General features: G+C 46.5%; 1 protein-coding gene and 1 long non-coding RNA gene across 3 annotated transcripts in view; one reads left to right on the plus strand and one right to left on the minus strand.

The window, feature by feature from the left end:
* The window catches only part of CACNA1I (calcium voltage-gated channel subunit alpha1 I), a 221031-nt gene that overhangs the window by 192312 nt on the left and 1244 nt on the right, over positions 1–27475 (plus strand). The window contains exons 26-35 of the mRNA XM_072656199.1: positions 199–308; positions 3037–3170; positions 3891–3961; positions 8426–8504; positions 10179–10300; positions 12065–12415; positions 13202–13348; positions 16105–16227; positions 20106–20268; positions 21010–21206. Of these exons, the coding sequence (XP_072512300.1) occupies positions 199–308; positions 3037–3170; positions 3891–3961; positions 8426–8504; positions 10179–10300; positions 12065–12415; positions 13202–13348; positions 16105–16227; positions 20106–20268; positions 21010–21206 (1497 nt within the window). The remainder of the gene's footprint in view (positions 1–198; positions 309–3036; positions 3171–3890; positions 3962–8425; positions 8505–10178; positions 10301–12064; positions 12416–13201; positions 13349–16104; positions 16228–20105; positions 20269–21009; positions 21207–27475) is intronic.
* LOC140534767 (uncharacterized) lies at positions 15743–18631 on the minus strand. 2 transcript variants are annotated; one of them, XR_011977454.1, is made up of 4 exons: positions 18313–18631; positions 16794–17255; positions 16462–16573; positions 15743–16204 (listed from the first exon to the last, which is right to left on the minus strand). It is a non-coding gene; the product is annotated as an uncharacterized lncRNA (long non-coding RNA). The 2 variants fall into 2 exon arrangements; XR_011977453.1 differs by lacking the exon at positions 16794–17255.

Here is a 27475-nt window from a genome sequence, read left to right on the forward strand (position 1 = left end):
AGCCCCAGAAACAGGGAGCCTATGTTCTATCTCTCTGTAACTCCTTCTTCTAGAGAATCTTATTCAAGATCCACATATCTGGCAGGGCCTGGGCAGAGCCATTGACCCATCCTTTTCTCCCTTCCAGTGCCCTCTTTGGCCAACTCAAAGGAAGACAGTTCTGTGAGATGACTCATGCCTCCTTTTTTCACCCCGCAGTCCTTGGAGATCGCTCTCAAATACTGCAACTACATGTTCACCACGGTCTTTGTACTGGAAGCCATGTTGAAGCTGGTAGCATTTGGGCTGAGACGTTTCTTCAAAGACAGGTAAGTAGAGCACACCTGTGCCTACCTCCCCCACCGTAGAAAGGAGCAGAGCAGTGGAAAATTGAGATGTGGTAGCACCAGGGGCAGTTAGAATGTGATGGGATGTGGTTCTGGGAGCTGTGACCAGGTGTGAGGGTGAACCTCATTCCCTCTTCCTCCTCCTTAGAGCTCCCCATGGGGCCAAAGGGTAACTAATGTCACTATCCCTCACATACAAACATCATATCCTGTCTCTATAGAATTCACTCCTTTCCTTGCAAGCCCAGCTCTGGCATGAAAGCCAAGTGTTGCCCAGTGCATAGAAGGCTGGTCCTGGAGCCAGCAAGATACAGTTGCAAGCCACATCTCCAAAACTTGTGTGATCCTGGGCAAGTCAATTCCCCTTGAGCATCAATTTTCTCATCTGTATAATGGGAACTGCCATACCTACTTCACAGCAATGCTATGAGACTCAAGTGAGGCAATGCATGTAAAGTGCTACATATTTCAAAATACCATATGGACTTTGGTTATTGAGTTGGACACCTCCTCCAAGAAGCCTTTCCTGATTTGCCTCTAAAAGAAAGCAATCTCCCTCTCTCCTCTGTTTTCTCATTTCTCTTTGCCTAGACCTCTCCCCAAAGTCACCCAATGAGTTAAGAGCCAAGCCAAGTCTTCTGACAATCAACCCTGGGTACTTTCCATGGCACCATCCTTGCTATATTAGCTGTTCCCTAGCCTCGTGATTTGTCTTTGATGGCAAATCCAGTCTGACTTGAGATCAGAGGTTTCAAGCTTGAGAGGATTTTGAGGGCCATCTGATCCAACCCTCTCATTTTACAGAGCAGGAAACTGAGGCCTAGGGAGATTAAGTGATTTAGGACCATAACTCTAGAACTGGAAGGGGTCTTAGCAGCCATCTGGTCCAATCCTCTCATTTTATAAAGGAGATGCTGAGGCCTAGGTCAGTCACACAGAGAGAAGGTGGCAGACCCAGGATCTGAACTCAGGTCCTCTGACTCTGCATCAAGACTCTTCCTACTGCATTATGAACTTGTACCCACCATTCATGGAACTCTCCCAGCTGGAAGTCATCCTTTCCTTCCTTGGGGCTTCCAGCCTCTACTGGTGCAGTGGTCCAGGGACTAGATCACTAATGGGAGAGAGAGGATGGCTCATACCCAGGGTCTTGGATGCTGGCTGGACTTTTGCCTTCAGCTGCCACACAGGAATAAGAGAACAGTCTTCTCCTACTTGGTGCTGTTTGGACAAAGCCTAAATCTCAGTGCCATGTTTTAGGAATGACATTGACAAAAAGGAGAGCGTCCAGAGGAGCGTGAAAAGACTGGAAGTCATAGCTTACAAAGACCCTTTGAAAGAATCCAGGGATCAGTCCACATCTAGAATATTATAATCCATTCTGGGTTAAAAAAGGCCATCAATGAGCTGGAGAATGTGAAGTTGTCGCAATATGAGGCCTGGGTTAAAGGAATCAGGGATATTTAGCCTAGAAAAGAGGAAACTCGGGAAATGTTATAGTTGTCTTAAAGAATTTGAGATGCTGTTATGTGGACTTCAGCCTTGTTGGTCATGATCCCAGAGGGCTTAACAAGGAAGAATGAGTCATAAGAAAGTTGTGTAGAGGCAATTTGAGGTCAGCATAAAGGAAAACTTCCTAAAGAGCAAAGCAAATGAGTTGGATGCGTTATTCCTCACTGGGACTGTTTTGGTGGAAGCTGGATTAGAGACCTCACAAACCCTCCAGAATTCTCTTCTTGGAATTCCAGTCCTGACTCTTAGTTTGTGCCTGGATTCTCCACCTCAAACTCAACCTTTTCCAAAAAAGAAGAGAAAGCTAGGGTGAGAGGGGCCATGGTGTAGTGTCTGGTCACTGTTTTTATGAGGAAGAAGGATCAGATCCATTCTCTTGGCCCAGAGACCAGAACAAGGAGCAGCTGAGTGAGGGGAATGGGAAACCGCATGGGGACAGGCCTCAACCTGACGTAAGGGGCCAACTTATAGGGACAGCCATCCCAAGATGGAACGGGATGTCCTAAGATATAGGGGATGCCCCTTCAACAAGATCATTATAAGCAAATAAGCCACATATTGGGGCTGTTGAAAAGTTATGTGCTGTAATTCAAAGAGTTCTAGGCTTGGGAGTCAGGAGACCTGGATTTGAGTTATGACCCAGGGCTTATTAGCAGTGTGATCATGACCAGGCTCATTTCCCTCACTGGGCCTCAGTTTCCTCACCTTGGATTCAATGATCTCTAAAGTGGTGTTCTGTGATAGAGTGGAGGAAAGAGTCCTAGGACCTGGATTCACATCTTGACTCTGACACAACCACTATCATTATTTAATCTCCGCTGTCTCAGTTTCCCCATGGGCAATTGGATCAGATGGTCCCTAGATCTATGATCCAATGAAATAAATGGATAGTTTTAAATCCATGATTCTTTGAAATGACTTGGCCCCTAAGGTTTCATTTATCCCAATTCTGTGTTCTGTGGTTCTGGCATTCCAAACAGCTGCCTAGGGATGGTTGGAGCCAGAAACTCTCTGGAGGCTCTTCTGACCCCAGAGGCACCAGAAGGTTGGGGACCCCTTCCTCTCCCCCTCCCCAATTCATCCCATCCCAAAGCAAAGCCTCCTAGAGGTCAGTAAGGATTATCTCTGCTTCAACATCACTGCTGTGGATCTGAGCCACTGAACTAGTGTGTCTCCACCTTCTGTCCTGGGCATTCAGGTGGAACCAGCTGGACCTGGCCATTGTGCTCCTCTCAGTCATGGGCATCACCCTGGAGGAGATTGAGATCAATGCTGCCCTTCCCATCAATCCCACCATCATCCGCATCATGAGGGTACTACGTATAGCCCGAGGTGAGGAGGTACCAGGGTGGGAGTGCTGGTTCTAAGAGGGTTAGAGGTGGGTGGAGGATGCTTCTTAGGGAGACCCCGTTCAAGCAGACTGCTTGAACTACACCCATAGCCCTGATCGCGGGAGAGGAGATAGACCGAGGGCCCACCTGGCCGCTGTGTGGGCACCCCAAATGCCCCTTTCTGTTGGGGATGGGGAGTTTAGAACCTCCCCTTGTAGCCTTTGTACATGTCAAGAGAGGAAGGTGATTTTTTTCTGGACTTGACCAATGCTCCATTGTACTGTGGCTGAGGGAGGTGGGAGTAGGTGCAAAAGAAGTAAGAGGCATAGAAAAAGGGACAGGGTGTGGATGGAGAGCGTCCTGTGAGGAGATCTGGCACTCACACATGTGTGAGCATGCACACACACATGTGAGCACACACAGACATGCACACATGTGTGAGCACACATGCACACACACACGCACACACACAAACTCACACACATACACTCACAAACACACACACGTGTGAGCACTCACACACACACTCATTCACATACATGCTCGTTCCATTTCTCTGGCTCCCTGTGGTTATAATCATGCAGACAGCTTACCCACACTCAGACTTTCAAATCACATCTTTCCCTTTCGCATCCACTCACACAGACTCACGCATCCAGGCAGTTCCTTGTCACTCTTGGTCTTCTCAACCCCTCACTAGCTGTTTGGCTCTCCCCCTCAGTGCTGAAGCTGCTGAAAATGGCCACCGGGATGCGAGCCCTGCTGGACACAGTGGTGCAGGCCCTCCCCCAGGTAAGACGGTGCTCAGTCTCTCCCCTAGAACATTGACTCATGGCCAGGAGATGGGGTGTGAGTGTGAGTTCTGACTGGCCAGGCAGCCCCAGGGTAAGTCACCCCCATGTCTTAGCTTCCTTTTCTGAGAAATGAGGATTAAAAAGTCTCTTTGTAAAGGGGCTTAAAGTCAGGAGAGATCTGGGTCTGAGTCCTACACTTAGCTATTTGAACTCATTTTGATAGCACAGTATAAGAATCAACATAAGGAAGACTAGCCCAGAAGCCTGGTCTTTCTCTACCTTTTACTGACTGCTTCAGACATGGAGAGAAGCTGATGCCTCTGAGCTGCCTTCCTGTTCTCATAGCTCAGCTGCTCTGCCTTCTTGGTGGTGCTAACAGCCTCAAGTGCAAAGAGCCCATGTTACACCTCCATACAGCTCCCTCGTCTCAGGGATCTCATTCAGATTGCGTGTATCATTGAATCATTGAATCAACGTGAATCATTGGCCAATTCCTTTCTCTCCTGTGAGCCTCGTTTCTTCATCTTTATAATGATGCTAACATCTGTAATATTTACCTTCCGTGGTGTCTGTGCAAATGACATGAGCTAAATGTTTACCTTAAAGCTCTAGAAAACATTATTGTTACCTTATTCTTATTATTTATATTATTAATGTAGTAGTAGCAGTAGTAGTAGTAGTAGTAGTAGCAGTAGTAGTAGTAGTAGTAGTAGTAGTAGTAGTAGTAGTGGTAGTAGTAGTAGTAGTAGTAGTAGTAGTAGTAGTAGTAGTAGTAGTAGCAGTAGCAGCATCTTATCTTCAAAGGAGCTCAGATAGGAATATTCCTCGGACATGTTACTATCCTCCTTTTTTATTTTATGCTTAATATTCTTCAGACTCCTGCTCAGATAGTTAAAATGATTGCTTTTTGTAATTGAATGAAAGTATTGGGATGCAGACTCCTCTTGTGTAGGCTTGCTGTGGATAGGATGATGAGGAAGGCCCAGATCTCATCTGTCTCCCATGTGGTTTTAATTTCTTCTACTAAGAGTATGGATTTTGAGAGTTTTTAATTCCAAATGGAGATTGGAGAGTACACTTATTTGGTGTGGTCATAGCTATTAAAAATTTCTTAGATTTTCTATGGGTCACGGTTATGTCTGGGTGATGATGAGTGACAGTCTCATCACAACAGGGGAAAGGTAGAGACTAAGAATAATAATTCAATATGTTAAGGATCTTGTGATTTCAGTGATATAGATATTCCCTCCACTATTGCAGATTTCAACCCTTTTCTACCTTGGTGGAAACTTTTGATGAGTTGTTGTGGCTAAAAACTCTCCACTTTATGGCCAGTCTGATGAGAAGCCTCCCCATGTTAAGCTCCGCTAGTCCTCAGATAGAGGACATATGGTCTCTTCCCGGGCCTATCCTGAAAGCATGACCAATTGCCCCATAAGACAATTTAGTACTCTGAATGGAGCCATGATCTTATGATACGGGTCATTCCTCCAAGAGGCAGATCACAGGTCAACCATGCTTGCCCACTGGATCACAGATTTAGAGCTGGGAGTGACCTCAGAGGCCAATAAGCCCAACTTCCTCACTTTACAGATGAGGAAACTGAGTCCGAGAGAGGGGTTGTGACTTGTCTGCATTCACACAGCTATTAAGTATCTGAGGCTGGATTTGAACTTGGTTCTTTCTGACTCCAGACTCAGTGCTCTTTCTACTACACCAACTAGCTACCCATGTTATAGGGCATCTTCCCCTAATTCTACATGAGTCACACATCAGTTTCTCCTTTCCTCTCATCATGTTTTTTCTCATTGTTACTCATCTTTTTTTCTGGTTAGGCACTTCTCTGATGGCATCTTTCTCCTGCATAGTTCCTTACTGGTAAGATCCTGCAGCCTATTCACACCCACTGGGCACTTTTCCATGGCCTCAATTTCAACTCTTCCAAGACTGTAGATTCCATGACTCACAGTCACTCAACATCACTGGAAGAATACTGGATTCTTACTTCTGGTAGAAGCTCAGGGTCATTAAAAACATTGTACAATTTTCCTAGAAGCAACCCAGCCCACTTTTATCCTTCTGTTCACTTCCGGGCCTGGCTCACTCTCCATCCACAGTGCATCAACTTGAATGGGCTGTCTCTCCAACTGCACATCAATATTTGGACAAAGAGCATTTCTCATCCACTTGGTTTTTCCTGTGTGGATAGGCAGAACTTTTCCAAATGATTTATGGCTCTTATGTAGGGAAGCTCTGTAATGTTCCAGGGCTTGCTGTAATTAATCCAATGGCACCCACAAACAAGAACATCTGCAGGGCTCCATCATCTATTGGTATTCTCTCCTCTATTTGGACCTTGCCCTGGCCATTCTCCATGACAGTGGTAAACATCTCAAAGATATATCATATGCCTGCTTGGTAATAATGACCAGAGGAAGGAGAATCTGTTGTTCCATCTTCGAAAGTCTCTTACACAGCTTTGACACATGCTTGGCTGGGGAAAAGTCCATTAAGATGGCATCTGATTTGCATAATAAACTGCTCTTTTTAGTGTCATCAAACAATTAGCACAACAGATCTCCGCACTGACAGTGCAGAGTAGTGGATAGAGTGCTGGAACCAGGAAGGCCTGAGTTCAAATCCCACCTCAGATTCTTACTAACTTGCCTCTCTCTGGGCCTCAGTTTCCTCATCTATAAAATGAGGGAATTAGACTTAATGGTCTCTAAGCTCCTTTCCAGCTCTAAATTTGTGACCCTGTGATGTGTGTGTACATCTTGTATCTCCAGCTGATTTACAGACATCTCAAACCAGATGTCCAGTAGACATCTTAAGCTCAACATGTTCAAAAGTGACCTCATTATCTCTCCCCCAACCCCTCCTCCCCTTCTTACCTTACCTGTTTACTGCAGAGGACAACACAATCCTCCCAGTGCCTCAGGCTCAAAATCTAGGAATCTTCCTGGATTCTTCCCTTTCTCTCATCCCCCTCATATGCAAGCTGGTGCCAAGGCTACTGGTTTCACTTTTGCAACATCTCTTAAATATTCCCCCTTCTCTCATCTCTGATACTGCCCTCACCCCAAATTTTGATTCTCTTTGTATCCCTACTGCTTAGACAGACCTAGATCACTTAATTCAACAAACATTCATTAAGCTCCCAAAGTAAGCATCGTAATCCAACTATGGAGTGGGGGGTAGTCAGTTCGAAGGCCTAGAGCTAGGAGATGGAAAGGTAAGAAGGGACCAGGTGGGGAAGAGATCTTCACCCATGGGGACACTCTTCACAGATAATATCTCTGTTTCACAACCCTTCTATCAGTTAACAAGTATTTATTAAGGGCCTACTGTGTGCCAGGCATTTTGCTAAACAGTAGAAAGAGAGGCAAAAGACAGGCCCCGCCCTCAGAGAGGTTACCTTCCAATGAGGAGAAAACATGTAAACCATCGTGAAAATATATGGTATGCAGGGTATGGATAGTCTTATGACATGCTGTGGTTAAAAAAAAACAAGTCTTCATCTGTTGACTTTTCTGAGTGGGGTGATGGACCTCTCCCCTTTCAACTTTAATGATAGGCACACAGCCAACACTGGGCCATCTTGCTTGGTGGGATCAGTCAGAGCTTATATACTGCCCTCAGGGCCTTTGAGAGCCAGGGGTCAACCCCCTCCACAGTGATTCATCTGAGTAGAAATGTCTGGTGGGTGACCATAGAAATGGGGTAGTACAAAAGCATGGAGGTGAGAGATGGAGTACCAGACAGTGAGCAGGCCAGAAAGGTGGAACTGCAGAACCTAAGGAGAGGGGTGATGTGTAGAAATGCTTTATATTGATCCAGGGCTGGTTGGATCTGACATTTGATCCCTGTGTAATCTTGGACAAGGCATTTTTAATCAGCCCAGGCCTTGGTTTCCTCATCTGTAAAATGAGGGGGTTGTACAATTCAAGACCTATGACTCTATGGTTCTCATGACTAAAAATGTCAATTGGGGAATGGTTCAGACAGAAATAGTGGTGGAAGCCATGAGAATGAAAGAGTGGTATTTGCAGAGGGACCAATACAAAGCCTTGGAATAGTGGCTAGGCAGAAGATCCATAGGAAGACAGAGGAGAGGGGTCAGTCTACACCTGGCCTTCAATCAGGAAGGGCTTGACTTGTGGCCCACCAAACCAGCCACCCAAGGCCTCAGGCAATGCTTTCATAAGCTGGGGAGTGGAAGCTTCCTCAGTGGTCCAATGAAACCACAGGTCCTGCCCAAAGCGAGCTGACCAAGAGGGTGCTCACCGTGGTAGGAGGAAGTGGCCCTTGCAATCGCTCCACCACAATTATTAGGCACTTACCCCTCAGGTTCTGTTCTGGGGAGGAAGGGCAGACCAAAGGCTAACGGTCCAGGTCTTCCCCTGCGCTGCCACCTGCCAAGTGGGCCTGCAACCTCCTAACATGTCTGTGTTTCTTTCAGGTGGGGAACCTGGGCCTTCTCTTCATGCTTCTTTTCTTTATCTACGCTGCACTGGGCGTGGAACTGTTCGGGAAGCTGGGTGAGTAGGGAAGGCGCAGGCAGGAGTAGGCTGGGGGCTAGTTTTCCCATTACATTGCAAGGATAGTGGCTTGCATGGGCCAAGTCTCAGACTGGGAAAGAATTGGTCCCTTGTTTCTGAGCCAAGTTTAGAGTCCTGCCCAGGTGCTCTCAGAGAGGTAGCTTGGAGCCATAAGTCACAGCCTGGAACCCTTGCTCTGATCCTGGCTGAGCACAGAGGAGCTGTGACTTGGCTTCTTGGGGCCTCTGGCTGGTATCTGTAAAATAAGGAGGGGGGTCGCCAAGGGCCTCTCTAGTTCCAGGCTTTATGATCTTATGGTTTCTTGTGGTTTGGGGTTGTTGGGAAAGTTCATTGCTTTTGTGCCAGAGATGAAAGGTGGTTCCCTGTGGAAATCTGAGATTGATGAGACCTTCAGATAATCTCTGTGATATTATGGAGCTCATGTGGTGGTCTTTCCCTCCAAGGTGACCTTAACTGGAGGACAGAAAGCTGCATGTGACTCTAGGCTACTTGCATGACTTTTAACAAGACAACTGTTCTTCCTTGGGTCTCAGTTTCCTCATCTGTAAAATGAGAAAGTAGGACTGACGTACTAGCCCAATCTAGATCTGTGGTCTTATATGTTTGAGAGAGGGAGAGACAGGGAGAGGAGAGGGAGACCAAGTGATGGGGGAGGAGGGAGGGAGACAGAGAGACAGAAGAGGAGAGAGGAAGAGAGAAAAAGAGAGAGAGAGATAGAGAGAGTAACACAGAGAGAGAAGAGACAGAGGGAAAGAGACAAACGCTCACACATAGAAAAAAGAGAAATACAGAGAGAGAGGAGAGAAAAGACAGAGATAGAGGGAGAGAGACAGAAACACACACAGAGGAGAGAGAGAGACGGAGACAGAGAGGTAGCAAGGTAACTGGATTTGGCTTCAGAAGACTTGAGTTTGGCTCTCAGCTTCGCTCCTTATTATCTGTGCAACACTGAACTAATCCCTTCCTTTATATGGTGCCAGTTTCTTTGCCTGTAAAGTGAGGAAGCTGAACTGTATAATCTTTAAGTTCCCTTCTAACTCAAAATCCTGTGATTTCACTTACAATTTGAATTCATACAAAGGTGCCGGCTTTCATGTTACCAAGGTGATATATTCTTAATTCACCATTAAAAAAATCTCCAACTCCTCCATTTGGCATGAGAAGGGCCCTTTGAGACCATCCAGCTTGGCCCCCTCTTTTTTTGACTGAGGAAGCACCCAAGGGAGCTTCAAGGGCTTAACCAAGGACACATGACCAGTGAAGGGCAGAAGTGGCGTCAAGCCTACGTCTGCTGCCTCCAGCCCCAGCCTTCCTACCACCCAGGTTTCTTCCTTGAGCTTATTCTGCCATGCAATGTGCCAGACACACTTCAGAGAGCGGGAGGCTGGCTCAGCAGATGGCATTGTGCTGCCCACTCTCACCCTCTCACCTGCAGTCCCAAGAGGCAAGGATGACAGCTCAGTCTGACCAAGAAATCATGCTCCATCCCAGAGCGTCTCCGCTGGCCAGAGCAGGGTTTGTGGGAAGGTCTGACGGGCACAGGGGTCGCTTGCGCCCTAGAATGCCCAGCCAGTCTGTGCAAGGAAACCATCCATAGACCCAGAGGAGGCAGGGGATGCCCACTTCTGACATCATTTTTCCTTCCCTTCCTAGTGTGCAGTGATGAGCATCCCTGTGAGGGCATGAGCCGTCATGCCACCTTTGAGAACTTCGGCATGGCTTTCCTCACGCTCTTCCAGGTCTCTACTGGGGACAACTGGAATGGAATCATGAAGGTGAATGAGGACCAGGAGGGAGGGCAGGGTGGAGGGAGAGAAAGAGGAAAGAAGGAATGGATAGAAAAAAGGGGAAAGGACAGATGGAGGAAGAAGGGATGGAAAGAAGAGAAGGGAAAAGGGGAGGACAGGTGAATGAAGGGAGGAAGAAAGGAAAAATAAATAATTTTTGTTTAATTAATGGATAAATGGATATAGGGAAGGAAGCAAAAAAAAATTCCCTGAGCAGCAAGATTAGACATCTGAAGGAGAGAGACAGAGAGAGAGAGAGAGACAGACAGACAGACAGACAGAGACAGAGACAGAGAGAGAAAAGAAGAAGAGAGAGGAAAGAAAGGATGGATGAAGAAATGAAAGAGGGAACAATGTTCCTCTCAGCATTCCCCAGGGTTGGAGGTAGGGAAAGGTTGAAGAACAAAGTGATGAAAGGAATTTCAGGTTAGCGTGGGTCCCATTTTCACATTTTCAGCAATTCAATTCAATAGGCATTTATTAAACATCTCCTATATGCTAGGCACTGTACCAGACAGTGGGGATACAAAGACAAAAATAAAACACTCCTTTCCCTCAAGAACCTTCCAGTCTCCTGGGAAACGACCAGTCACTGATAGATCAAGACAAAATAAATACAGAGTAATTTCAGGAAGTGTCACTACCACTAGGGATATGTAGAGGGGTCTCAGGAAGGAGATGGTACCTGGGCTGAGCCTGGAAAGAACCCAAGAGTTTAAAGAGATAGCGATGAGCAAGGAGAGCATTCTCAGCTTTTTGGAATCAATGACTTCTCCTGTGAAATGACTTGAACACATCAGCAGACCTTCCTTTCACTTCCTCTTCACTTGTCTGCCTATCTGCACTTGGTGATATCTTGGGGGAGGCAGTGTGATCTAGTGAAGAGGACTGAGCTGTGGTCCCAAAATTCATTCATTCATTCACTCATTCATTCATTAAGCAAACATTTATTGAACAAAGACTTGGGCCAGCTCTGAGGGATATAGTTTGTGCCCTCAGCACAGTGGTCAGCCTAGAAGGTTGTTGAAACACGAGTGCCGATAACTATAATATATTTTACACGGTGTTGGGGACACAAAGTATGACCTGAGGTCAGCAGGGGCACAAGGTACCCACAAAGGAGCCATGGGAATAAATCAACACTGGAAATAAGTCCCGAAGATAGAATGTAAACTGCCCCCTCCCCCCAAAAAAGAGTCCTGGTTATGAGGGGGTGAATGCCAGCTCTGCCGCAGACTCGGGCTGTGTGACCTTAGCATCCCACTGTTCCTCTGAGGGCCTCAGTTTCTACATTTGTAAAGTAACAGTCGAATTCATTGGTTTTCCAAGGCTGCTTTTCACTGGAAAATTCCACTACTCTGGGTTTCCCATCCATGAGAAGCCCAACGGACTCAAACCAAGAAGGACTAATCTCAGAAAATTTCCTAAAGTAGGCAGGCAGAGGCCGGAAACTCCCTTGCCCCTCTAGCTATCTTCGTCACCATGAAATAAATGCCGACAAGACGGAAAAATCCCAATGGGACAAACTGTGCCATTGGCCAAGGTCTGACAAATGGGGAGCCAGGATTTGAACCCATATCCTCCTGGAGTGCTCTGTCCTCTGCACTAGGCTGTATTTCCAGGTTTTGGCCGACCGCGGGGGTCTGCCACAGACTCATCTGGGCGATGTGGGAAAGGGCATCCTTGCTCCCTAGAGCCTCGGCTCCGGGCGCAGCAGGGGAGACGAGTTCTGTCCTCCTCTGCCTCACGCAGGACACGCTGCGGGACTGCACCCACGATGAGCGGAGCTGCCTCAGCAACCTGCAGTTCATCTCGCCGCTCTACTTCGTCAGCTTCGTGCTCACGGCCCAATTCGTCCTCATCAACGTGGTGGTGGCCGTGCTGATGAAGCACCTGGACGACAGCAACAAGGAGGCCCAGGAGGACGCCGAGATGGACGCCGAGATCGAGCTGGAGATGGCCCACGGCCTCTGCCCGCGGGGCTCGGGCTCCCCGGGCTCTGGCAAAGGCGGGGGCTGTACGGCCAGCGCGGGGATAGGAGGCGGGGGGCCGCCGGCTGAGCCCGAAGCTCACCGCTGCATGCGCTGTTACTCCCCGGCACAGGTAGGGGCCTCCCAGGGGCACAGCCCTTACAGACCTGGCCGTGCACGCGGGGCACTGTGGGAGTGTGGATTCGCTGGCCAGCGCTGACCTGGCTGAGCCGAGATCTACATTTGGGCGACTGGCCAGCTCGGAGACCCAGACAGATTGGAATGGCGAAGGCGAGGTGCTGAGGTTAGGGGTGGGGGACTCTCAGAGTTGTATTGGGGTTCTGGAATGAGTTAGCCCTCAGGGGCTAGGACCGGGGCATGATTGCCTCCAAACATGACTGGTGAGGAAAGTTGGCAGATGGGGTCTTTGGAGCAGTCCTGGGCTTTGAAGGCCAGGTGTGGTTTGGTATAGATTGATGTGGGCCTGGAGGCCTGGAAGGGCAGAAAGGTACATACCTCTCCCAAGACCAACTATTGGCCTCTTCTTTCGGGAGAGTGGGCAAAACCTGGAAATACAGCCTAGTGCAGAGGACAGAGCACTCCAGGAGGATATGGGTTCAAATCCTGGCTCCCCATTTACTAGCTGTGTGACCTAGAACAATTCTCCTCCCTTCCCTGGGCCTCAGTTTCCTCCTCTGTAAAATGAGGTGGTTAGACTAGGTAATCTCCAAGTCTCCTCCAACTCCGGATCTTAATGGTTTCCCAACACTGCCCAAGATCTAGAAGGATATGCTCCTCACCTCCACTTCCTTGCCCTTCTTCCCCCAAATTCCCACCAGGCATCAATATTCCATTTCGACTCCTTCCAGTAATTTCTCCCCTCCTCCTCCCCACCCCCTTCCTTCTTGTCCCCCCTTAGGAGAACTTGTGGCTGGACAGTGTCTCTTTAATTATTAAGGACTCCTTCGAAGGAGAGTTAATGATCATCGATAACCTGTCAGGCTCCGTGTTCCACCACTATTCCTCCCCGGCCGTGTGCGAGAGGTGTGATCATGACCAGCAAGAGGTAACATCTGGGCAGGGGTCCTGGGGGGGAGGGGGCCACTCCCCCACCCTACCCCATCCCCAGGCTGGCACAGGCTTAGGCAGCAGCTTGGGAGCTATTCGATGACCTGGCTCCCTTCAGGGTTGGCCAGAGCATCTTCCTTGTCAGGGTCAGGTGGGGTGGGAATGTGGGGTGAGAGGGCAGAAAGGGCAGCCTTGTGTATGGCATAGAGGGGCAGCCCCACTGTGTGCTCCTCAGTTGCCAGAGCAGCTCCTTCTATCCATTGATATTTGGCTAGGACTTCTGCAGACTTGAATTCAAGTGCTGACCCCATCTGTAACATGCTGTGTGACCTTGGGCCAGTTAAGTGACCTCTCTGGGTCCTGTTTTCTTTAGCTCTGTCTGACCCTTCCCTAGTTACCTCATGGGGTTGTTATAAGAAGAGAATTCAGCAATAGTGTGAGATTGGGGGTGGGAGAAGGTGGTCAGTACCAAATGAGCTGTTCTTGTAAGTGGGGCAGATAGCATGGAACGTGCCTTCAAGTCAAGTCTTTTAAAGACTTGAGTTGGGAGTGAGAATGGGGAATATGGCAAGCTAGAGATAGAGTAGTTTCTAGAGAAGCTGGGGGTGGGTACCTCGAATATTGGCCAGCTGGAGTTAGAAGGAATAACCTCACTAAATGATAGCTTCCTATTTTAACTAATTATTCTTCCTAATTAGGCACTAAAGCTTGGTTGTTTCTAGCTCTGGAAAGACTTCAAAGACTGTCAAGCACCCTCTAAATATTGGCATCCTGGGTCATAGCTCTGGTTGCCCTGCCCTAGTTACAGGTCTGCCAAGGGTGCAGTGTTCATTCCAAGACTGCTGGCATTCTTGACCTCTGCTTGAAGTGATCATGGTTTGGGGCATTTCTAATGATCTGAGGGTGCTTTCCTTGTTCCCAGAATGGAACAGAGGAGAGAACACTAGATTAGGAGCCAAGGAAAACCAGATTTGAGTCTTGGCTCTACCATTAACATATAGTGTGATATTGAACAAAGCATAATCCATCTCTGGGCCTCAGATTTCCCATCGATAAAATGAGGGAGTCGAACTGGTTCCTTGCAGTTCTAACATTCTGTCCCATCTCCAGCTCTGACCTTCCCTGTTCTAAGGCCCCTCCCAGTTTGGACATCCCTTGTATTAAGGCCCCTCTTAGCTCTGATATCCCTTGTTCTAAAGCCCCTCACAGCCCTGACATTCCATGTCCCAAGGTCCTTCCCATTTCTGACATTATATGTTCCAAAGTTTCTCCCACCAGTGCATCCTTGGGTCTTCCTCTTCTAGTCTCAGCCTGTAGCTCTGTCTGCTGATTTTGAAATTCCCTTTCCAATGGACAGGAAGCACAAGACATCTTCCCATCCATCTAGCTTGGGAGGAAACTCCTTACTGTTCCATGAATGAGAGCCCTCTGCTCCTTGAGCTGTAGTGTGCCATCCATCATCCTCACTTAGGCAGAAAAACGTTCTCTCAATCTGCTATGTAATCACATTACTGGGTCCCTCTTCCTCTCATCTCATTCTTGCTATTGATATGATTTCCAACTGGAGGCTAGCCCTCCCTGACTGAGGCCTCTCACAGCGTTTGTGTACTCCAGATCCCCAGCCTCAAATAGCTCTACAGTATTTGGAGAAAGTGGATTGAATCCAGAGAGAGAACAGGGGGAAAACTCATCCATTTCTAACCCCATCTCTGAGTTTGAGAAAATAGCTTCCCCTTTCCAGGCTTGTTTACTTACATGTAAAATTTGGAGATTCAACCAGTTGGCCTGGAAAGTTCCTTTTTAGCTTTAAAATCCCAGAATTTCATGACTCTTCAGATATGGTCCTTATTTCCTAAGTTGTGCAGTGACAGCCTGTGGCAGGATGGGGGGTGGTGGTGGTGTTATGATCTCTTCTTATCTCCCTTGATTCTCTTTCCCTCCAAGCATGGAACTTCTCTCTACTCTCTCTACCTCCAGCCCCAACTCTGACTCACTGGGTGGTTATAGCATCATAGATCTAGATCTGGAAGATCAGAGACCATATATTTTAACTCCCTAATTTTACAAATGAGGCAACTGAGGTTCATTGAGGTTAAGTGTCTTACCCAAGGTCCCCCAGGTAGTAAACTTCAGAAGCAAGACTTGAACCCAGGTCCTCTGACTGGAGCCAGTGCTCTTTCCACTGTAACATGCTGCCCTCCCTGACCTCCTTTTGACCATCCCTCAGCCATTCCTCAAGCTCAGTGATGGCTCCATGATTACTCCCCATCCCTCCTCCCACAAGCCCAAGGATGACTATCTGAAAATGTATATCTCTTTTTTTACCTCTAGTTTATCAATTGCATCATTTCTTTAGCCTTCTAATTGGTCCTTGCATTGATCAGAGTCCATATGTCTTTCCAAGTTGTTTCCCTTTTTATTTTTGTGGCTGGCTATTGTATAAATAGTTCTCTTGGTTCTGCTTAACTTCTACTTGTATCAGTTCATATGTCTCCCCAGGTTTCTCTGAATCTAGCCTTTTTGCCGTTTCTCATGGTATGAAAATATCCCGATATTCATATGCCATAATCAGTTCAGCTAGTCCCCCCATTTTTGGGCACCCAATTTTTCCTAGTTCTTTGCTACTAGAATGGTTATAAATAAGTATAAATATTTCCTTTCCTTGCCTCCTTTTGCACCTCCCCCCACCTTACCCACCATTCCCCCTCCCCAAGCCCATTGAGGATTCAGCAGGTAGTCTGTGACTTCTTCCAGGTCCAGCTGGCTGAGGTTGAAGCCTTCTCCTTGAACTCAGACAAGTCCTCTTCAATCCTACTGGGGGATGATGTGAGCCTAGAGGATCCTCCTGCTTGCCCTGTGGCCTCCAAGGAGATCAAGGTGAGAGAGGATAAGTGGGAGGAAAGGCTGAGCAGAACTGTCCCCACATCCCCCCCTCCCCCCATATGACTATGAGAGGCTGTACAGGGTCCTTGGGATTCCCTTCAAACTCTGTGTTGGAGCTCTTGGCTACCAAACTATACAAGATGATGCCCCACATAAAGTCCGGAGAGCTGGATTCTTAGCCCCAGTGCTTCCATTAACCGGATGTGTGACTCTAGAAAAATAACTTGCCTTCTCTGTGTTTCAGTTTCTTCATCTGTTAAATGAGGTGGATAATTTTTTCCTCATCTTCCACATAGTGTAGTGAGGAGGACAAAGTGAGGTCATAGGTGTGAAAGAATTTCTGGAAAAGAAATTGTATTCAATGGAGAGCAGCTGGGAAGGAGAAACAGAGTAGGGTGCTGGTCATTAGAGGTTTAGATCTGGACTTGAAGTGGAGAAACCAGAACAGGAATGATTTTCTCCAGGTCACCCCAGATGGTGACATCTGGGGAATGGGGAAACTAAGCAGCCAATCTCAGAATGCCTGGCATTCTAATGGCTCTCTCAGGCTTGCAGAGTACCTTGGCAAGGTTATCTCATTAGGGCCTCACAACAGCGTGGTGCAGGAGATGCTGTTCTAATGAGGAAACTGAGGCTGGAGAAATAAAGTAGTTGGTCTCTGGCCACCCATCTAGTGAAGGCCAGAGGCATGGTTGGAACCTGGAATTCAGAATCTAAGACTGAGTTCCATTCATAGGGCTACACACTTGTGTTTGAGAGTCGCTTTTTCTCCTGTTGGGAAACAGCAAGAAATTAAAGCCTGTTTCACCCTCACATCCCGGTTGTATCCACTGTCCAAGCCTAAGCTTTGTTGGTCATCACAAGCAAACTTCCTTTCTCAGAAGGGAGAGAAGGCAGCCCAGTAAAGCAGAAAAGGCATTGGATTTGGAGTCCACAGGTCCAGGATTCAAGTTCTTGGTCTGGCACTTCTTTCCTGTGTGAGCCTGGGCATGTCCCTTCTTTCCCCTGGCCTCAGTTTCCTCCTTTGTAAAATGAGAGAGCAGACTATAGATGTACTCAGAGGTCCCATACAGCACTACAACCATGTCTCTGTGATCCCATGATTCGTTGATCATGTAGGTAAAACCCCCTTTGCCTGGAAGCCCCACATATACCTAAAGGTACAACTTCTCCAAAGCCAGCCCAAAACAAGCTCTTCCCCAGATGTCCCCAACTCTGTCAATAGTTCCAATGCCCTCCCAATCACCCAGATCCAGTCACCCAGAGCCACCCTTGGCCCCTCCCTCTCCCTGGCCCCCACCCTCTATCAGAGCAACTGCTCAGTCCAGTGTCCAGAACACCCACCCTCCTCTCCAGTCTTGTGGCCACCTCCCAGTCAGTCTCTCATTCCCTCTCCCCTGGACTATTGTAATGACTTTCTCGTGCTAATACGAGGAGCCCTACACACTCCCCCATGGGAGGCCAAGGCAGCCTCAGAACCATGGTCTTTTAGAGATTCAGCCTGGGCTGCAACTGAATTACTCTTGTCTCCACAGATTCACTGTCTGATAAATAAACCCCTTACTGTGCCTGTCCACAGCTCACAAGAGGCCAAGGAGGAGGAGGAGACACAGACACTCTGAAACAATTCCTCCTTCTTGACTCTCAGAAAGCTTCCTGGGGGTCTAGAATCCAGGCCAGCCCCCAGAAAATACCCGTGTGAGGGGAAGCCCCCTAAGATCCCTGCATGGTCCAGCTCTAGTCTTCCCCGGCCCCCTGCAGGTTCCCTTGGTCTGGTTCTACCCAAGTGACTTCCCTTTCCTAGGCCTTAGCTTACATCTAGGTAAAATCATGGGCTTGGACTACATAGTCTCAGGGGTCTCCTTCAGCTCTAATATAAACTGGTAGGTAGGAGTCAGATTCCCTAAGCTTACAACTCCACAGTCTGGTGAAGGAGACTCAAGTCCCTACCCTCAGGGGGTCTCCAGTCTGAGGGGGAGAGATGAGTTCCCTATGTGTCCCCTGTTTGATGGCAGGGCCTGTGCAGACCCATAGTAAGAGCCAGGAGCCCTTGGTAACTTCCCCCATTGGGAGTCCTACCTTGCAGTCAGCCAGGCAGTGAGATCTTCTTTGTGTGAATACTTCTGGAGGGAAGCCAACTGTTTTCACACACATACACACACACACACACACACACACACACATACACACACACACTACCTTTATGCACTTCTGTCTGCTGACTCCCCACCTCCAGCCTCTCTCTCTTTTTAAATCAGAAATGTTCATCTCTTCTCCATTCTCCTCACCCTCCCCAGGGTCCTGGGTGCTTCCTCTGTGACCCAAACAAAATACAAAGGGTTCCCCTCCCCTAATTCCCTGGGAGTGAGGGAGTGGGGAAAACTGGTGAGCCACACACTTGAACCAACAAAGAATTCTAACATTGTAGTTATGGAGACGGAAGAGAAAGGAACCGAGGGCAGGAGAGGTCCTGTAAAGGGGGGTGGGGGTAAGAGCCCTGCACTTGGGGTGAGGAGGACCTGAGTTCAAATGTCACTCCAGATACTTTCTAACTGTATGTCCTTGGGTAAATCACTTCACTTCTCTTGGGTTCAGTTTACTTGTCTTTGAAATAGAGCTGATCATATGCCCTACCTCACAGGGTTGTTAGGATCAAATGAGATAACGTATGAGACAAGTGCTATGTAAACCTTAAATGTTAGCTACTATGTAACTATATTTTTGTTATTATAGTATGGTTAATAGGTTACTATGTTTACAGCATTAGGATTTGAATCCAGAGCAAAGCATCTTCTACTTGGAGCTGGAAGATACCTTAGAGGCCATGAGGTTCAGAGAATGAAATGGCTTGACCAAGGTCATATGGAGAGTAAACAGCAAACTTGATCTCCTGGTTACAAATCCAGTGTTCTGAGAGCCAAGTACTCCACAGGTTTCCACTTGTCACGTAATTAGACTATATCAGAATGCATTTATCGCCGAAATTAGACAATGTAATTTAATCTTGCAAGTGTGATACAGTGGAAATGGCTCTGGATTTGCAGTCAGATCCCCAATCCCCCACTTACTGCCTCTGTGACCCTAGGCAAGTCCCTTCACACATGGGCCTCAGTTTCCTAATCTGTAAAAAGACCTTTGAAGTCCCTTCTCACCCTCAGATCTGTGATCTAATAAATAGTCCCTGTTACACACATAGTACAAACGTGATCACCCCCACTTTGTGGATGAGGAGACGGCCTCTGGGTCCAATATTTTGTAGAACATTAATGAGAGAGAGACGCTGATAAACCCTCAGCGCAATTCTATTTAATAAACATTTATCACTTACCTACTAGGTGCAGGGCACCAGACTGTCTACAGAGATAAAGGCAAAATTCTGCTGTCAAGCAGCTTATATTCTACCATGCACCATGTCATAGACCACAGATTAAGAAAGGTCCTTCGTGCCTTTCTTAAGGCAGTATCTGTCCATACCTGGGGCAGCTCTCCCTTCTTCCATGACTCCTCACCCCCTGTGATTCCAGCCCATGTAAAAAACCATGGTTTCCCAAGTAGAAAGTTAGTTCCTTGAGTTCAGGAGCCATTTTATTTTGGCCCTCGTATCGCTAGTGCCCAGCACAAAACTTGGGAGATACTGTGATCTCATTTGAGTCTGGCAATAAACCAGGCATAAGGATCAGGGATTATTGACCCATTTGACAGATCAGAGGCATTAAGAGTCTTGCCAGGGACCACACAGCTAACAAAGACAAAGCCAATACCAGGGTCAAGTCTTCTGATTTTTCATCCAGCTTTCTCTCCATTGGAAAGTGCCAAATCCCTGAGGTCAGAGACCCTTCCACCTCCTAATCTGCCCTCCCTTTTTCCAGCAGGGAGAGTCAGAGACCCCTGACCCCATCAATATTGGAGACTTGGGAGAATGCTTCTTTCCTTTGTCCAACACGGCCATCTCAGCAGCCCCAGAGAGCTACCTGTGTGAGGTGGAGAAGGACCCCTTCAATCCTGTCCAGTCCTGGCTGAAACACGAGAGTCAAGGTAAGGAGGGTTCCTGCCAATATTCTGGGGGCAGGGGGTAGGGAAGGGGGCTGACTTTAGGATGACTGCCTCTGAGGAATCCTAGACTCTCCTGAGCTAGAAGAGACTTCAGAGGCCATCTGGTCTAACCCTTCCTCAATGCATAAACAATGAAGGACCATCTAGCTTTGACTTGGATATCCTTGGTGATGGGGAACTTACCCCTTCTATCGCAGAACATCCCTGATGGTTAGAAAGCCTTTCATTGGATCAAACTCCAACTTGTTTCCCCACCACTTCTGTCTTACAGGTGTGATGGCATCTCATACTACAATGGAAATCAATTTCCTGAGCCCAGCCCTGGGCTCCTGTCAGAGACAGGGTCCAAGGCTGAGCCCTGGGAGCATGAGAGTATTAGGGATCATCAGCTGGGTGACTGTTGATCTTTTCCATCTGGTAGTGGCCAGTTGAAATCCTCCCTTTCCTGACAACTACATCATTGCTGTTCTGAAAGCAGGGGGTGGGGAACCTGTGGCCTTGAGGCCACATGTGACCTTATAGGTCCTCAAGGGTGATCCTTTGATCCAAACTTCACAGAACAAATCCTTTTATTAAGTTTAGACTCTAAATATTCTGGAGGAGGGTGGGCCTAGCTCAGAGGAGCCTGTCCCCAATGCTCACTGCCTCTGCTCAGAGTGACAAGCAGCCCTGACTGCTGCGAGAGTCTCAACTTCAGGGCCTCCTTTCTTTCTGCTCTAACAGTTCTGTCCAGTCCTTTCTCGCCCGATGCTGCCAGCCCTCTCCTACCTGTGCCCGCAGAGTTCTTTCATCCAGCTGTGGCCAGCAGTCAGAAAGTCGAGGACAAGGCCACCTGCAAGGGCACTCTCCCCAAGATCTCTCTGCAGGGCTCCTGGGCATCCTTACGATCTCCAAGTGTGAACTGTGCCCTCCTCCGACAGGTAGGGACTGAGCCAGCCTAGCTTCCCTTTTCCAAAGGCAAAGGAAGGAGGAGGAGGGGGGCAGGGAGATGGGGGCCAGCTCCAGCTTAGAGGTGACCACCAAGAGGGTTAGGCCTATATGCCACCTTCAAGGCCAGTCAGCAGATGGTGAAAGCAGCCATCTCCTGGAGCCCAGAGAAAGGGGGCAGCAGAGGCCCTGGGCTAGGGGTGGGCAGGATTGTCCAGTGGGGTGGAGGAGAGTGTAACACTGGCTCCCAGAAGGCTAGGCCTGGGGCAGAGTCAGAGATCCCACATTCAAATCCCACCTTGATCAAGACACCTCGAGGACTCTCAGTTCCCTCATTTGTAAAATAGGGAAGGAGGGAGATGGAATGACCTCCAAGCTGTCTTCCAGCCCCAGCCTGTGGTCTTCCAGGCTATAGATGTAGTGAGGCCGCAGTGTGGAAGAGCAGAAAGAGGGTTGTCTCTGGGCCAAGAGGACCCAGGTTCAGATCCTGGCTTTGCCTCTTACTTCAGTGTGACCTGGAGTCAAATGCTTTCTCTCTCTGGACCTCGGTTTCCCCCTCTGTAAAATCCTCTCTGAGGTCACGCCCAGCTGAGATCAAGGAGCCACCTTTCCAGGCTGATTCTTCTTCATGGTCTCCAGAGGTGAAGCATACTGGTCCTCGCGCTGTTTCCCACAAGCAGCATCCTCTCGTCTCCAGACCTTTGAACCAACTGCCCCTTGCCCTGCCATGCTCCCTCCCCCCACCCTGCTCCACCCCTCCCAGTGCACTCCCCTTCATCTTGAAGGATCCCTGGAGTCCTTCAGAGCTTGGCTCAAGCCTCAGCTTCCCAAGGCCACGTTCTTGGTCCTCCTAGAAGACACTCACCCCCTCTTCAATAGTGCCAATATTTTATGTTTGTTTATCTGTGCGTATTTATACGTATGTAGATGTTAATAGACACTTATTTAGATATTTATACATATATCATATTTTTATACATATTTACATGCATTTATACCTACACATATATTTATATCTACATCTTATACATCTATATATCAATACGTGTATATTTTATATACAGTATATTTATACACATATAATATACATATATTTATACACACATATTTATACATACATTTATACATATTTACATACATTTATACTTATACACATGTATGTATAATCTTTATACATATATAAATACTCATACATGTTTATACAATATGCATGTCTTTATACTATACATACATACTTATATATACATGTTTACATGGTGTGTGTTCGTCCTTCGTTGCCGAAGAAGACCATGCCATCAGAGAAATAATGACATGACTTGCACTTGACTTTGTTTTGAGTGAGGGAGGGCTGTGCAGGTCACCAGCCTCACTTCTCCTCCACAGTCATCTGGATCCAGTGAGCAGATATTCATCAGGATGACTGGGGATGACCCAGGATGAGGCAGTTGGGGTTAAGTGACTCGCCTAAGGTCACTCAGCTAGTGAGTGTCAAGTGTCTGAGGTGAGATTTGAACTCAGGTCCTCCTGACTCCTGCATTGGTGCCCTATCCTCTGCACCACCTAGCTGTCCTATGTGTTTACATAATCTATACCTAGACACACACATATGCATATATACATCTTTATATACATGTAAATACATACTCATACATATATTTATACATACATATGTCTTTATACCTACGCACACATACTTATACGTATATACCTATATACATCTTTATGCGTATATAAATACAGTCACATATATACATGCATGTTATACACACATTTTATATGCCCATGTATTCATATACATGTACATATGTCTTTAGACATATATCCATACATATTTAAATACATTTATATCTATACACATTTATGTATACATCTTTATGCATATGTAAATGCTTATTCATACACGTACGTATTTATATAAATGCATGTATACATATATTTATACATATTTACATGCACTTATACATAGACACATATGTATCTTTATACATCTTTATACATGTATAAATGTATGTTCAAACATTTTTATGTGCACATATATTTATACATACATATTTATGTGTACATATGTTTCTATACATGCACACATGTCTTTATACATATATACATGCACATTTATATAGAGATCTTTATATATATTTACATATCTATATCCATATATGTGTATATATATACACACAGAACTTTACACATATTCATACACATGCATGTATTTATATATATGTATATTTATATGTATGTGTGTGTGTGTGTATATATATATATATATATATATATATATATATATATATGCATATACATTGTTTCCCTTGATACAACGTAAGCTCCTTGAGGGTAGGGACGGTTCTGTCTTGGCTGCGTATCCTCAGCACACAGTAGGCACTTCAGTGCTTGCTCATTAGCTGAGCATCTATTGCAGAAGCCAGAAGTTCCCATAAAGAACAGGAAATGGCCCAGTATTCACCCTGATACTTGGCGACCCTAATGCCAGCATGAGCCTGGAGGGTGACAGTAAAATCTATTTTGGAAAATATGATTCAGGATCAAGAAATAAAAGAAGTCTTGTAGATTACTCAAAGGTCTTACGTGAATATGTGATAAATATTCTATTCAAGAAGAAGGTGCTGAACATGGCAAACAGTGAGCTTAATGAAAAGTGAAACTGCTCAAACCTTAGCAGGCAGGAAAGGGCTGGTTAGGGATGTGGGGGAGGGGGTGCTGATTCATTTCTGAATCAACTCTCCATGTGTAGTTGGATGCTCCACTGGTTAGAGTGAAGGTCAAAATGAACCCTGCATTAAGAAACAGGACAAAGATGAAATGTCACTGGATGTGATCATGGTAATTTAACACGACTGATTTAAACAAGCTGTTGACTGAAAAATGGGAAATTGATGAAAAGTCTCCATTTCTTAGAAGAGTGTACCCACTGCAGAGAAGTGAGGTAAAAAGATCTCAGAAAATACTTGGGCCAGCAAACACCCTGACAGGCAGAGACACATGTTAGTCTTTGGTTTAGAGTACAAGCTCATTTGCAAAATATTATGGAAGAAAATGATGGGTGACTGTGGGCTTTTCATAAACAGTGAAAATCAGTAGATGGGAAATGAGCCTTTGGAGAGCTTAGTGTGAGATCCGACTAAGCCACATAGATCATCCTAAGAACATCCAGATGAAACTGGAAGGAGCTCAAGGACTATTCATGAAGCAGAAAAGATCTGTGGCATTTCCATAATGGCTTATGCTAATCCATAATGACTATGGAATGGTCCTGTCTGGATTCTACCATCTCAGTGCCCTATGCACAATGTGAGAGTGTGCCCAAGGCCAAGGAAATGGAGTCAGGAAGAATGTGGCTGGACCTGACTTCGAGAAGAAGTCTGTGAAGGGATAACCAGGGACCAATTTTCACAATTATCTCAGAGAAGGGAAGATTCCTACAGAATGGATCATAAATGGTATTATTACCCCCCAAAAGGGAAGATGTAGAAGATATCTATAACTAGTGACCCATATACCCACTTAATCTCCACAGAATCTTTATGTAAATTGTCTGTGGTCTGTGTACACCTCAGGGGTGTCCTTGAAAAAAACTGGAGATGGGAACAGTCAGATTTTTGTAGAAAGGTCTCTAAATAGCCCACATCATTATAGCCACAAAATGGACTAAAGGTTCAAAGATACCTACCATCCCAACTGTTTGTAGATTGCAAAGGAGTATTTGATTCCATAGAGGAAGATGCAATCTCATTGTCTTCTATTTTTTTCATTCTTTTTGGTTTTGTTCTGTAATTTCTTGCTTCTCATGAAGTCATTAGCTTCCATTTCCTCCATTCTAATTTTTAAGGAATTATTTTCTTCAGTGAGCTATTGCACCTCCTTTTCCATTTGGCCAATCCTGCTTTTTAAGGCATTCTTCTCTTCATTGGCTTTTTGGACCTCTTTTGCCATTTAGATTAGTCTATTTTTAAAGTGTTATTTTCTGCAGCATTTTTGGGGTCTCCTTTACCAAGCTGTTGACTCATGAAAGATGTAGTCTCATAAGCCATTCTCCAGCAAGGTGTCTCCCTTGAATATAAATTGTTGTTGTTCAGTTGTTTTTTAGTCATGTCTGATTATTTGTGACCCCCTTTGTGGAGTTTTTTGGAGTGGTATGCCATTTCCTTCTCCAGCTCATTCTACCAATGAGGAAACTGAGGCAAACAGGGTTAAGTGACTTACCCAGGGTCACATGGCTAGTAAGTGTCTGAGGTCAGATTTGAACTCATCTCCTTACTCCAGGCCCAGAGCTCTATCTACTACACCTCCTAGCTGCTCCTTCAATTATTGTAGTTTAATATAAATAAAGGAAGAAGCCACTGTTTCTTAGCGATTGAGACAACTGGGCATTAAGGAAAACTTAAAGAAAGATTTGAAACAAAATCATAAAACCCCAGAAGAGGAAGGAAACCTACTGGCAATGTAGTCTACCCTATCCCTGAAAAAGAATCACCTCTCTCTGGTTCTAGGACAGAGGACCAAACCTGTGACTTCAGTAGTCCAGAGAACTCTCACTTTGGGAATGACCTTCACCAGTGCTGAGGGCACCTTCTTTGCAATGTAGCATCTTTGAATATCTGGGATGCTGAGAGATTACCTGACTTGTTTGTGGTTGAAACCAAGGCTTAGATGGTCAATACCTTACCTAATGTCATGTAGCTGACAGGTTTCAAAGGTGGGATTTGAACTTCTGACACCTGAATGTCCCTGGCGGCTGGCTTCCTTATTATGACCAGACCAGAGCTCTGTCCACCTTCCTGTGCTGCATCTGATCCCACTAGGGAGAAAAATCAAGTGGAAACTCACTAGGTCTTGCACAGAGTCTGCAGAAAAGAGCACCTGTAGATGGGGAAGCCCTCAGGGTGTTCCCATTTTCTGATCATGCTGACCTGATTGTATGAAGCCACAGAATACTTGGAGGGACTTCAGAGAGAAAAAGTCATTGTGGACCAAGTGGGAAGGAGCCTCGAGCTTCAAGCATGCCTGTTCCTTTGGATGGGCAGCCCACGGCTCTGGTGCATGAGTGTAGATCACACCTTGGACAGCCCCAGGCAGCTGAGCTGGACCCTCAGCTGAGCCCAGAACTGAATGGGGGAGGAGAGCAGGCAGGTTCACTTTTGGAAAATGGCAAGAAGCAGAGCTGCTCCTGGCACCAAGGCCTATCTCTTCCCACCATTGCTCCCTAATCCAGTAACGTTCAACAGTTATAAAGGATGGAATACCATGATCTCAGTCACTCAGTCAGCAAGGATTTAATAAAATGCCTACAATACCAGGCATTGTGCTAAGTGCTGAGGATACAAAGAGACAAATGGAACAGTCCCTACCCTCAAGAAACTTACAATCTATCAGGGGAAATCACAAGATCCATTCAAGTGTCCAACCATTCTAACAGTGTCGGAGGATCACAGTGAGGTCTGGGAAGAGCCCTCAGAGTAGATGAGGATGCTGCAGCCAAGAGAGTGAGGTGAAGTCATCATCATAATCGGACATATTTATATAATATATGCTAGGTGCTTTACAATTATTATTCCATTTGATCCTTGCAATAACCCTGAGAGGTAAGTGCCATTTTATAGAGGAGGAAATTGAGGCAGACATCAAGTGATTTGGCTAGAGTTACACAATTAATAAATGTCTGAGATGGGATTTGAACTCAGGTCTTCCTGACTCCAGACCCATCCACTGTGCCACCAGCACCTTCAGAATCATTTGTCTAAGGTCACACAAGAAGTAAGTGCCAGAATGAACAGAGGAGAGAGAGAGTTTGAGGAGGAGAGATGGATAAAGAAAGGAAGGGAGGTGAAGGGAAGACAGAGAAGGAGAGGGAGAGAAGAAAAAGAGGAAGAGACAGAGAGAAAAGGAGAGAGGGAAGGGGGAGAGAAAGAAGGAAGGAAAAAGAAGAGACAGACAGAGAGACAGAGACAGAGAGGGGAGAGAGAGGGAGAGAGAGAGAGAGAGAGAGAGAGAGAGAGAGAGAGAGAGAGAGGAAAAGCCTGACTTATTTTCATCCTTCTAATCTCTGTCACACACACAGTGCTCAGCTCAGGGTCAGGCACCATGTGCCCTTGAATAAATGCTTAGAATCAAAAACTAGAAGAAAGCCTAGGTTTGGCTTTGCTTTGTTTTGTATCTCAGAATTCTAACCATGTCATTTGGACAGATGAAGGAACTGAGGACCAGAGAGGGGAGTGTGCTTGTCTGGGGTCCCACAGTGAATTAGGGC

This window comes from Notamacropus eugenii, chromosome 3, assembly GCF_028372415.1.
Source record: "Notamacropus eugenii isolate mMacEug1 chromosome 3, mMacEug1.pri_v2, whole genome shotgun sequence".
In the NCBI taxonomy this organism is placed as follows: Eukaryota; Metazoa; Chordata; class Mammalia; order Diprotodontia; family Macropodidae; genus Notamacropus; species Notamacropus eugenii.